This window comes from Corticium candelabrum, chromosome 17 (assembly GCF_963422355.1).
Source record: "Corticium candelabrum chromosome 17, ooCorCand1.1, whole genome shotgun sequence".
NCBI lineage: Eukaryota > Metazoa > Porifera > Homoscleromorpha > Homosclerophorida > Plakinidae > Corticium > Corticium candelabrum.
This window is the reverse complement of record NC_085101.1, coordinates 3438905-3452089: the sequence shown is the minus strand read 5'-3', so window position 1 is coordinate 3452089 and position 13185 is coordinate 3438905. Positions and strand designations below refer to the sequence as shown.

The window sequence follows — 13185 nt, the reverse complement described above, 5'->3', positions numbered from 1 at the left end:
ATTCCAATCGAAAGTAACATCCAAACAACGCCATGGAAAGGATCGCTGGACAAAACTGAAGATAGAAAGTAGAGTTTATATATATATATATATATATATCACGTTTGCTAGATAGATTTATTTCTTACCGTCATACGATGGCTCGTAATAGTCGTACACAACGTTGGTTGTATCGATTGCGAATCTAGTTTCGTCATCGACAATAAAGGCAGGTCTACTCTCTTCTGCCATGTTCTACTACAAAGCAAGTCGCACATCAGTTGTGGTAATTCGTACGAGTTACCAACGTCTGAAACAAGCAGCACGCAATCGTTTTGATGATAAAACTCACGTGAGCACAAACAAGCAAGGCAACAAAACAAGCCAAGCCTATCACTAGCCAAAATAGATGAGCAACAACGCTCCTGCATTTTGGACGTACGTATACTGGAACCCCTAAGAACCGTTATAGATAAAACAAACCAAACTGCTGTTGGCCTAATTAAATATGTTCTAATTAATTTGAGTGGTACTCTATACACTACAGGTAAACATGACTAAATGAAGAAGCACCCAGTGCAAACCCTCAGCGAGCCTTAGAACTAAAGAGTTTAAATTTACAGTTTTAGTAAAAAACCAAGTAATAGTATAAAAGAGTGTGAGAAAGAGAGTGACATCCGGTCAGGTATTTGCCTCAATCCGCAATCAAGTGTTATGCCGTTGCTTATCAGGCGAATCGGGTCGGTCGGTCGTACGTCACGTGACCGGCCTGCACTAAAAGCGTTTCACGCTTCGGGTAATGAAAATTCGCTGAAGTGCTACACCCTCGGATTCTCTACAGCGCTTAACTTAATATATTTTTGTTACCAAAATGACTATATGATAACTATTGTACTATATGATAAACAAATAGAAGTTTTGTTACCCTGAACTTGGACTCCGTCTTAACATCATCAGTTTGTTTACGACATTGATCCAATTTAGTCTGGATGCATGTTTAATTTAGCTTAAACACGCAACGGCTTTTTAGACTAAAGTGGTAAATTAGCTAGAACATGACTGCAAATGTAAAGGTATCTGGCGAGACAGAGCGGAGAAACGGTTGCCAAAAGTTATGTTCAATCTCATACGTTATTGGTCCGTGATTCTTCCGGCCATTTCCAATTTTCAAATTTTTATTTTCATTTTAATTTTTAATTTTTCATTTTTCAATTTTTTATCAAAGGCTTTCAATTATTTTGCTAAAAAAATTAATTCGGCGAGTAAATTTTTATTTTTCATTTTTATATTTTTATTTTGGTTTTTTATTTTTCTATTTTTCATTTTTCATTTTTCATTTTTCATTTTCATTTTTCTATTTTCAAGTTTCTATTTTTGATTATATTTGGCTGAGTTGAATGTCAAAAAGAATTGAACGAGGAAAGAACGAAATTGAACGCAGCAAGAACGAAAAATGAAACAGCCTTGTGCGAAGTACGCAGCAGGGAGTCTGGTGGAACGCGTGCGCTAGTCATAAGCTCAACGCACTAGGGAGTCGTTTATCATTCCAACGCGTGCTGCTGGTTGGAAGGAGCGGAGCGGTTGTTCCACGACTTCCGCCCTAGGGCGATCTCTTGCAAGTTCCGCTCAAACGGAAAGGAAATCTCTCTCTTCCCCCCAAAATAATCAATCTCAGGTGAGAGCAGCCATCGCTGATGAGCACAGTACATATGCATGGTATATGAATTTATTATCTATTATCACATATAACAACAATCTAGCTAAATCTACAACTCAACAAATTTAGTAACTATACTGAAACTCATTCAAACTCAACTAGACTTAATTAATTAACTGCCATTTCATACACGCAGTACACAGCAAATAAAACAGAGATGCGCGGTTTGCTGTTCTACACACGCGCGCCTACGTGCAATTCAATCAATTTGCTCAATCGATCACCTCGGGAGAATCTTGAGCTTCTGTCCTTGCGGATGGCTCTCTTGTCACTGCAGGCTTGCGTAACCCGGAAGACTGGTCAATTACCTCGGGTAGCTCAGACTCGGTTGACTCCGGGCCGTCACCGTCGCTGTGAACAAGGCTACTACCCACATCTTTGATTTCAGTTGCTGTGTACTGCGTATCTAGAATGGTAGTTAATTAATTAAGCCTAGTTGAGTTTGAACGAGTTTCAGTATAGTTACTAAATTTGTTGAGTTTTAGATTTAGCTAGATTGTTGTTATATGTGGTAATAGATAAATTCATATAACATGCATATGTACTGTGCTCATCAGCAATGGCTGCTCACACCTGAGATTGATTATTTTTTAGGAGAGTCAGAAAGATTTCCTTGTTAGACCGGAAATTGCAAGAGATCGTCCTATGGCGGAAGTCGCACGTCCAAGTACCACTCCGCCCCTTCCAATCAGCAGCACGAGTTGGAATGAAAATCGACTCTCTACTGCGTTGAGCTATGACTAGTGCACGCGTTCCAAACTCCCTGCTGCGTACATCGTGCAAGACTGTTTCATTTTCGTTCTGCTGCGTTCATTTTTCGTTCTTTCCGCGTTCAATTCTTTTGACATTCAACTCAACCAAATAGACTCAAAATAGAAACTTGAAATAGAAAAATCAAAAATCAAAAATGAAAATGAAAATATGAACAATGAAAAATAAAAATTTGCTTGCCAATTAATTTTTTTCAGCAAATAATTGAAAACCTTTGACAAAAAATTGAAAAATGAAAAATTAAAATAATTATAATTAAAATTTGAAAATGAAAAATTGAAATGGCCGGAAGTTGTTACAGATATAGGTGTCTAGTCTGGAAGAAAAGAAAGCATGCAATTTGAGATGTTGTCTAACGTGCGTTAACTAAAGAAACGTGATTATTACGCATTTGTTTTATTTCTAAAGTAAGATAGAGCTACTCCTCACGAAAAACAATGCCGAATTCACTTGTAACAAAAAATACACTAGCGAACTCAAGACATAGCCATACCGTTCACCAACAACACCCCAAAAGGAGTCCTTCTAATTCGGAGGACGCGAAGATCTTTAGGAAGTCGTAGAAGACTCGTCTAAACAGCAACAAGCCGCCATTCTGAGACGTACGGGAGTTCTAAAACGTCACGTGGATGGAACGAAGTTCCGGCTATCATCTGTACGTCCTACATGCAACCGTTGTCACCTGATATAATTATAATATTTATGTAAAATTTTGCACAGTAGCGCTACATACTGGAAAGGGCAAATTTTCACTGGACAAAATGTTAGCGGTTTTTCGCTCTTAGGCGTTTGGGAATAGTCACGTGATTCGGTCACGTGCTGATATCGTCTTGTCATGCTTCTCAAGTTGTTGCGTAAAGCGGGGGATGAGGAGAAACGACCGTGTCTCCCCCAACCTACTGGTATTCCTGGAGTACGTCCGTCTGCAGTGAAGGCTGCAAATGACTGTGTGGTACAAGATCCCCTCCAGAGGGTACAGCACGTTCCTAGCGGAAAACGTCGTTCCTAGCGGAAAGTGGAAAAGTATAACATTAGTGTTGGGTTATGTTTGATTAATTAATAAGAACATTAACGCAATCTAACAGAGCACGTTACTGCCTGGCAGCCACGCCCACGTACGGGACCGCACAGTTTCACAGAAATTTTGGCGTGGATATAATTTTCGCGGAAAGGTTTACAACCGCGAATATAGCGAAAATTTTACCCACGCGAAAATTTGTTCCATACAGTATGCACCTATTAGAGGTGTGGTTGCTATTATATGCTGCCTCGCGTAGCCAGACCCTACTGTTGCGTCATAGCAAATATTTTTGGGGTTGACATCACACACACATCCTGGATATAGAGCCCGGATAAGTTTAACTTGCACGTGCACGCATGACGGCCCATGCTCGATCATGATCTAGTAGTTCGAAATGTGTTGTTATGCTGACAGATCGTGGGAATTGCGCTTTCTCTGCGAGCAGTTACCACACTGAGTAAGCAACAGTGGCTAGTGAAAGGAGAGCTCCAATGCAGAGAATGTTGGTTGCTACAGACCGTTTTCTTTGCAGAAATCGACTTTCTCGAGAAAAATTTGACTCCAGAAAAGCTTTATGTGATGCAGTTATCATACAAGACGGCAGAGGTTTGTACATTTTGCTAATTAATTGATATTAGTTAATTAAGTAATATTTTTTACAATAGAGTATTTAGTAGTCGTATTTAAAGCACAATTTATGTAGTTATGGTAGTATTTTGAACCTTAAATGTGATTTAATAAATAGTAATTTATAATTTATAAGGGTTTGTATACAGTAGTGGGCAAAAGTATTTGCCAGGCAAGAAATTTCAAGGGTTTTTCAGGATGTTTGTGTTTGGGTGGAAGCACAAAATAATAATAAAGCGACTTCTTGATCAATGTTTGTCATGCAATGGCAAAATTGAGACTGATTGGTACAGAATTGAGTCTAAATCAGTTGGTTTAGCTTCAAGTGTCATCTAGCTACAGCAGTAGGTTGCACTCGAATATTTTCTTTTGTTTTCTGACTCCCACCTCTTTACCAAACATGTGTAGAGCAGAAAGCAGTTGCTGCTGTGTACCAGGTGAATAGACTTCTTTGCCTTGTAGTTTTCAATAATTAGAAGAAAACCTTCTACTGCATCTATGAAGCTGTCTGTGACATGAATTTCATGCAACCCTTCCTTGATATCTTTAGTGATCTGTAGTACTCTTTCAGTGATGTCCCCTGACTTTTCATAGCTTCCTCTGTTAATTGGTTGTGCTTGATCTCTTTGAAATGTATTGCTAAAATCAATGTTGTCGTCAGCTGCAGTCGCCACTTCAGTTGTATCACAGGAACAAGGGGCAATTTTTTCAAAGGAACGTTTTGATATCTTTGTCAGACCAATTGACACTGATGGAAAGAGACTTTAGATGTTCTTCTTCTGCTCTTTGTGGACACTACTGTAAAAGGAAATGGGTTGGCAGTGTTGTCCTAATGCCACTGCTGCAAAAAGCTGATGGCCTTGAGGCGAATATGTTGGGATAGTATTGAAACTGCTTTTGCGATACTTCATTGCTGCTGCAAATTGGTGTTTGCACGGTTGGCTTTGCATTCTGATGGGACAGGTGCACTCACCCAGTTGTAAGACTACTGTCGACGTTGTATTCTTATCTGACTGACTCACAACAGTGTAAACGTCTGGGTTATCTGTTGCGACGATGTCGTCAGATGGAATGGTGTGCACTTTTACTCCTGTAACAGTAAACCTTGTAGAGACAAAATGATCTAATCTGTTTGTGGCAACTGATATTAATTAAACGTCACTGGTAATACAGTTCGAGAGTCTGTGTGAGAAGATTGAACATTTGCACCGCATTCCAAGCTTTATTCCTTTGGAAAAGGATGTCTTTTATCATGCGTATGCTAGCCTCTGAATAATTGTTAGTATAGTTGTCTCGTGTGGGAAAGTTTGTTTGGAAACACGCAGCCCATTATTTCCTTTGTTGCCAGTAGTCACCTAGTCTCTTTTTGAATGTCTGAAAAGGGCTTTTGTCTACTTTACGTTTGATTGTAGTCAATGCTTGCTCATTTGGGGCATAAACAAGTCGTTTTGTTAGTGCCATACAGAGGTAATTCTGTCTGTGCTACAGATACCAGAATTTGAGCTCCAAAGCCATCTCCATGTACTTTGTAAACAATGAAAGACACATAGGTGTAACTCTGCTTGAGGCCATGTACTCTTTAGAGCAATCCGTTTGCTCTCACAGTCATTTGTCAATAGTTTAGTGGTCCAAGATTTGTGCCTCTTCCAAAAAAATGCACCGTTGGCAGTATGTGGCACAGTGCTGTAAACCCTGCTGACAAGGTAACAGCATCTTCACTGGATGTCATAACTGCAGTAAGTGGTAGATCTACTACTGATGTGCCGCAGCTAAGTATGAACACAGCTGTGTTCAAGTTATCAAGACTGGCTGTTGAGTCACAAAAGACTAGCTCTGCACTTTGTGTGACCATTTCATGGACTTTGGCCATGAGAGGAGTTACTAGAGCTAAAAGAAAGAGCATGACATCAGTCTTTCTGGTCTTTGGTTTAGGTTCATCCATATTCATTGCAGCTGTTGCTTCATAAAGTTGAAGAAATTCTTGCCCACTTTCTTTTTCGTGTTCCTTGTTGTATCGTTGTACTTCCTCAAGCAGTCGCTCAAACATAGCCTCTCCATTTTCTGGTCCAATGTTGTCTGATCGCCATTTTCTAAAAGACGTTGAACATCTTGTACATGTGGGTGCAGAGGCAGCAGAGGTGCCAGACTCAAAGAGACTAATGTACGCTTTTTTACAGCTTCTGTGACTGGCCTAAAGCTGAGCGCATGGCCACTGTGGATTGGGTGATTATGTCTGTACTTCAGATTGATAAGGCAAGGATATTCTGGGTGGTCTGAAATTCTAGATTCCTTAGGTGGGTATACCCTAACTATTAAAGGGCTAGGACACATTGACTTCTTGTCTCGTGTGGAACAATGTATGGTGGTTTTCTTTACTTTGCACTGGCTTTCTGTGGACATTTGTGACAGAGCTTTCTGTTTACTGTAATGATGACAATGACGAACAATTTTTAAAAGGAGTCGTCATCCTTTTGCTTTGAAACCAGTAGTGATTTGAAAGGTGGTTTTAGAGACCTCTTCAAAATGTTCAATCCACTGGACAGCTGCAGTCTCACAATTGGCACTTGTCAATGCTTCTACAATAAGTTGCTTGTTTCAGCTTCTAGGAATCTTTTCAATACATGCTGACAATAAGAGTCAACAAAATAGTTGTACTGCTAAGGGAGCAAGGGTATAATACTGGTAGGGAGGCCTGAATCAGATTTGCATTCTTGTTTGGCATCAAGTGGGTCCTCTAGATTGGCTTTACTGGTCGTTTGAAATTGTTAAAATGTGTCTGTGCTTAAAGTGCATCTCTTCACATAAACTGACTGTTGTTCTACAGCAGGCATGGAGGTTTCACTGACATTGTCAGCTTCTGTACTCTGTGAATGACTCTCATTAGAAGTGCACCAGGGTACATTAGAAAAGAAAGGATTCCTCTTGCCAGCTGAAACGGCCTTAGCGAGAGTGAACTTTTTTTACCAACTTTGTTTGCTTTGTCAGGCATATAGCAGGAGGGCCGATCAGTAGTTGCTTTGCATGGTGAAGCTGCTGAAGAGTTACATTTTTCTCCTGAAACTTTGGTCTTGAAGTTTTACTCAAACTGAAGCAAAGCTTCCAGCGTTCAGGTTGCTTGAGATGATGGCTTTGGATTTGCTGAGACTGCAAGTTTTCATCAGCTAATATGGACTTATCTATGATATTTGAAATTTTAATTTGATCAGAAAGCAGCCATACTGCTTAGGTATTTCTCAGGTAGTGAGCACATTGGCTTGGTTGAAGGTAAAGTTTGATTTTTTCCTTTGTCACAATAGAAGGACAGCTGTGGTAAACAGATGTATGCCCACGGATTCTTTGGAGAAAATGCTGCAACTGCCACAAAAACAAAGGCAATAACCCCACAAAGAGAAGAACATGTTTGTATTGGGGAAATTTTTAGTAATGCCTTGAGTATGCATGTTTTTCATCTTTGTCAAATGTTGGCTTATGTACAGGAATCAAATCATGAATATCCACTCTTTCACGTAAGGCAGTGCTTAGATTGTCCAGTGTTTGTCTCAGTTCTACCAACAAGTTAGTAGGACCTGGGTATCCCAATGGGTTACCATAGAAGGAAGCTTTTGAATTCAAATCTAAAGCAACCACTGTCCAATGATTCCCACTCATCAATGAATTTGATGCAACAGAAGATCCAGTTATGGCATCAATTTGTACGTTGACAATCAGGAATATAAGTCTAATCTTTTTTCTGTTGTTCAGAGCTGATGCTATGGATGTGTTCAACGTGAATTTGCAAACTTGAGATAGCACAAGGCAAAGACAATCTTCTTATGAGTGATTGAGAAGCGATGCCATACCTATAAGCAGTGTATTAGGGGTCAGTGGGTCTTTCGGCCATTTCAAATTTCAAATTTTCAAATTTTTAAATTTTAAATTTTCAAATTTTAATTTTTTAATTTCTTAATTTCTAATTTCTAATTTTTTTACATAACGTTTTTATTTTTTTTTAAATTTGCATTACATTTTCAAATTTTAATTTTTGAAAAATCAAAATTTTAAATTTTATTATTTCAAATTTGTAAATTTTTAGGTTCAGTATATTAGAAATTGCTTTGCCTACGAGAAAGCGCACGTAGTTGTCTAGATGAACTGATGGCCGGATTTGAACTAACAGAAATTGAACGCTCATCCGTTCTTTCAAATAATTTGAGTACATCAGAAAAAGAAAATTGAAAGAGCGAGTAGCAGTGTACGCGGTAGGGAGTCCATTGGACGGCGTAGGGGTGCATTCCAACGCGTGCTGATACATTGATTCAATTAAACTAGGCGCGGTTTCTGCTAATCACATCAGCACGTTTCCTGTACCGTGTTTCTGCACCTGTACGTACAGCGCTTCAGACAGTTACTAATTTTTAGTAACTCGAAGTGCATGGTCGCGTCATTACTGTAGATGTAGGAGTACGATTGGCCCAACTGCAAGTTGCACTTCATGTCTAGATTTTGTACATCACATAGAACACTACCCGATAGCGCAGATAGAACGTCTACAACCTCATGTTGTGTCTCTCCTGTGCCGTGAGAACAGAACCCACACTGACTACAAGTGAGAATTACGAGACCAAATAATAAAGGTGGACACGCAAGCAGTGCCCATGGCAGGAGGGCATAGGGAACGTACGTGTACACTCCTGCTGACACGCCCCTCCCCTCGACGGTACCGCGTCCAACTACTACATTTACGTATGTCGTACTGTACCGGCAGAATAACCGCCAATTCAATACCAACTAACTTTACACAAGCAACGTACTGCATGATCGCGTGAATTACGTTTGTACTGTATCGTAACCTTTCTACAGAGTCTCTAATTAGCTAAGAATGCAACAACACGCAGCTAGAGATCCTCTAGTATCGGTATCAACATCTATTAGGGGTTTCGTTGAAGGACGCCCCCACACTACGCATAGAACGCACGCACACACAATAAACAACGGATCCGAGTCAAAGACATCGTTTAGCACTCGGTAGGGGTTGATCGGTAGAGCGTGCGTTGAAAGAATGCTGTCACATGTTCGGCAAGATCGCTAGCGTTACGAGGTCGTGGAGGGCACAATCACGTTGGTGGTCGATGGTGCTTTGGAAATACTCCTGGATCATGAGAGCTGGCAGCGCCGACTAACTAAATTTCCGGACAGCGAACAACTTGGGGATTCCCCAACTAATTAACTGTAACCTATACCGCCGTGCAGCACGTACAGTATAGGCACATCGTATGATATTGAGTCACAGATGGACGAGAGAGAAATTCAGGAAATGGTGAAGGCTGGGCTATCGCACTCAACCATAAGTTATATACTTCGAAGAAGACATCCTGGAGTCAAAGGTTTTTCTGAACGATCCGTTAGACGATTTTGTCATGAGCAAAACATTCATTATCGTTCTGCATTATCTGACTTTGACATGAGGATGGTAGCCCAGGCAGCTGTTAGAGAAGTAATATGTTCTCTATTTAATAAACCCGTATAAACAGATGGAGACTTTTGCCGTTATTACACGTATCTACATAGGTTGGTCCAGCGTACGGAAGAAAGATGATGAAAGGGTATCTTCAAGCAGGAGGACCTAGAGTTGGTCACAAACGCATTGGACGCATTCTAAGACCAGTTGCTCCTGGATATCATGGAAGGAGGCAGCACCTAGCTCATCGGCAAATAAATCCTGTGCCTTACTACGCTCAATATCCTGGACACAAAATGCATATAGATCAAAATGAGAAGCTTGTTATGTATGGAACAACACACGTTCTTGCCATAGACGGTTACAGTGGTTTTATTTTTGGTCTAATTACTATCCCAGACAAGAACAACCTTATAATTTATAATCAGCTTTTCAGACTTATACTTCAGCAGTTTGGGTTATGGGACCAGATTCGCGTTGACCATGGGAGAGAGTTCTATCTTCTTCTGTATGTGCAGGAACACCTAAGTTATCTAAGACGAAATCAAATGAGAGCACCTCATGTGCAGTCTATGTCAAGAGAGGTACCTATGTATTGTACACTCATGCATGTTATTCTAGTTCTTACAGTCTGTAATGATATAGCTCTTTTGCTTTCTGAAACAGAATCATCCTGCTGAAAGAATTTGGGTAGAAGTCAATCAAAGAGTGAATTACCCGATAAAAAAAGCTCTCGATGCTCTAGTAGAGGTGGACCAGCTGAACATGAATGACCCTATTGTTAGATTTTGTTTGTCCTGGATAACAATGAGAGTGTGTTAAGTCGGAATTGAACGTTGCGTTTTTGCCTGGAATAATCATTTCATTTCAAGTATGAGATTTAGAATGTTGCGTATACACTGAGCTCGTTTGAAATCGTACTAATTGGTGTGGTATACATTAACTTTAGGAAAGGGTATTCCCAGAGACAGAATTCAGATGTCCATGGCTGTCAGACTTAAAGCACAAGACATCCCAACTGTAGATGATGCTGTTCGATCATTTGAAGGAGAGGGAGGAGTTCTAAATAGACTTTCTGAATTCGGTACGGACCGCATCAGATGCGACCATGTTCGCCAAGTGTGATTACAAGCCTTTACGTTGAGATTTAGTTTTGATAACATTTACTCAGAAACAGTCAACGGCCGTTGGCAGCAACTACATGACTCTTGGCGCTACTATTATCACCTTACAACTACCTTCTAATAGCATCTACAATATCATATACAATACGCCAATATGATGTAATACCATAATTTAGCCCGTGACTCAATTTGATACGATGTGCTGCACGGCGGTATAGGTTACAGTTAATTAGTTGGGGAGTCCCCAAGTTGTTCGATGTCCGGAAATTTAGTTAGTCGGCGCTGCCAGCTCTCATGATCCAGGAGTATTTCCAAAGCACCATCGACCACCAACGTGATTGTGCCCTCCACGACCTCGTAACGCTAGCGATCTTGCCGAACATGTGACAGCATTCTTTCAACGCACGCTCTACCGATCAACCCCTACCGAGTGCTAAACGATGTCTTTGACTCGGATCCGTTGTTTATTGTGTGTGCGTGCGTTCTATGTATAGTGTGGGGGCGTCCTTCAACGAAACCCCTAACAGATGTTGATACCGATGCTAGAGGATCTCTAGCTGCGTGTTGTTGCATTCTTAGCTAATTAGAGACTCTGTAGAAAGGTTACGATACAGTACAAACGTAATTCACGCGATCATGCAGTACGTTGCTTGTGTAAAGTTAGTTGGTATTGAATTGGCGGTTATTCTGCCGGTACAGTACGACATACGTAAATGTAGTAGTTGGACGCGGTACCGTCGAGGGGAGGGGCGTGTCAGCAGGAGTGTACACGTACGTTCCCTATGCCCTCCTGCCATGGGCACTGCTTGCGTGTCCACCTTTATTATTTGGTTTCGTAATTCTCACTTGTAGTCAGAGTGGGTTCTGTTCTCACGGCACAGGAGAGACACAACATGAGGTTGTAGACGTTCTATCTGCGCTATCGGGTAGTGTTCTATGTGATGTACAAAATCTAGACATGAAGTGCAACTTGCAGTTGGGCCAATCGTACTCCTACATCTACAGTAATGACGCGACCATGCACTTCGAGTTACTAAAAATTAGTAACTGTCTGAAGCGCCGTACGTACAGGTGCAGAAACACGGTACAGGAAACGTGCTGATGTGATTAGCAGAAACCGCGCCTAGTTTAATTGAATCAATGTATCAGCACGCGTTGGAATGCACCCCTACGCCGTCCAATGGACTCCCTACCGCGTACACTGCTACTCGCTCTTTCAATTTTCTTTTTCTGATGTACTCAAATTATTTGAAAGAACGGATGAGCGTTCAATTTCTGTTAGTTCAAATCCGGCCATCAGTTCATCTAGACAACTACGTGCGCTTTCTTGTAGGCAAAGCAATTTCTAATATACTGAACCTAAAAATTTACAAATTTGAAATAATAAAATTTGAAATTTTGATTTTTCAAAAATTAAAATTTGAAAATATAATGCAAATTTTAAAAAAATAAAAACGTTATGTAAAAAATTAGAAATTAGAAATTAAAAATTAAAAAATTAAAATTTGAAAATTTAAAATTTAAAAATTTGAAATTTGAAATGGCCGAAAGACCCACTGACCGTGACAGACCTTGTTTAACCACTTGTCTTCATGAATAGCCTGTGGGAGGACACCACTTAGACAGGAGTGTGGACATTTAGTTAATGAACAAACTCATTCAACTCAAAGTATTTTTATTACTTTACTGCAGTTAAGTGGCAGAGTATTAATAATCGACATTTGTATACGTAGTTGTGAATTCAGTTAACATGAGTAGTGGTGAGCTAATATAATTTGTGGTATTCTGGACAGGAACAAATTCCCATGCATATTGGTTATTGTCTACACTGTCTAAACAAAATAGTGTAGGCACACTTTAAAAGAAGCATGCTTTAGCTATAGGTACTTTGCAAGGATTTATGGTACATGTGATTACAAGTAACTAAAATTAGTTCATGTAATGCACAATCTCATAATTAAATGGGACATGAAATGCTGACTAAAATCATCTAGTCACTCAACACTACAATGCATAGAAAAAATTAAAAAATTTATCTGAAGAACGAGATGCTTAATATTTTGCAGTGTGTGTATAGGATGTGTGAAGAATATTGGAAGGTGGATCAGGGAATGACATGTCAAAGTACTCTCTAGCAAAATCTAGCGACTGCTGTGACATTTTTTACCAGATAATGAGATTTATGATGTTTGTTTACCAGTTTACAATGCTGTATACGCATAACTCAATCTTAACCAGTTATAGTCATTACCAGTTGGATATAACAGTGTACGCTCTAGATGTTGAAGAAAGTAACATGATAATGTTTTGTGCTTGTATATACGTAGTTCCATTTGTGGTCAGTTTGAGCATGGTATAAGATACTGTGAATACGCATCATCAACTGCTCCATCTCATCATAGTAAAGAAACACCGCCCTTTGGTATTTATCAAGTTTTGAAACCAGAATTACTGATTTAACAGCTAATCCTCGTGTATGGAGCCCTATCTGGGAGCAACTCCCAATCTA

At 39.9% G+C, this 13185-nt stretch overlaps 1 protein-coding gene and 1 long non-coding RNA gene across 2 annotated transcripts; both read left to right on the top strand.

Moving 5' to 3' along the window:
* Positions 1-3824: 3824 nt before the first annotated feature.
* Positions 3825-12994, top strand: LOC134193386 (uncharacterized). The gene is made up of 3 exons (XR_009972062.1): positions 3825-3945; positions 4021-4094; positions 12743-12994. It is a non-coding gene; the product is annotated as an uncharacterized LOC134193386 (long non-coding RNA).
* On the top strand, positions 9385-10374 carry LOC134193460 (uncharacterized). The gene is made up of 3 exons (XM_062662290.1): positions 9385-9588; positions 9663-10136; positions 10219-10374. Exons 1-3 carry the CDS (start codon positions 9385-9387, stop codon positions 10372-10374), a joined length of 834 nt encoding a protein of 277 aa, XP_062518274.1.
* Positions 12995-13185: the final 191 nt, after the last annotated feature.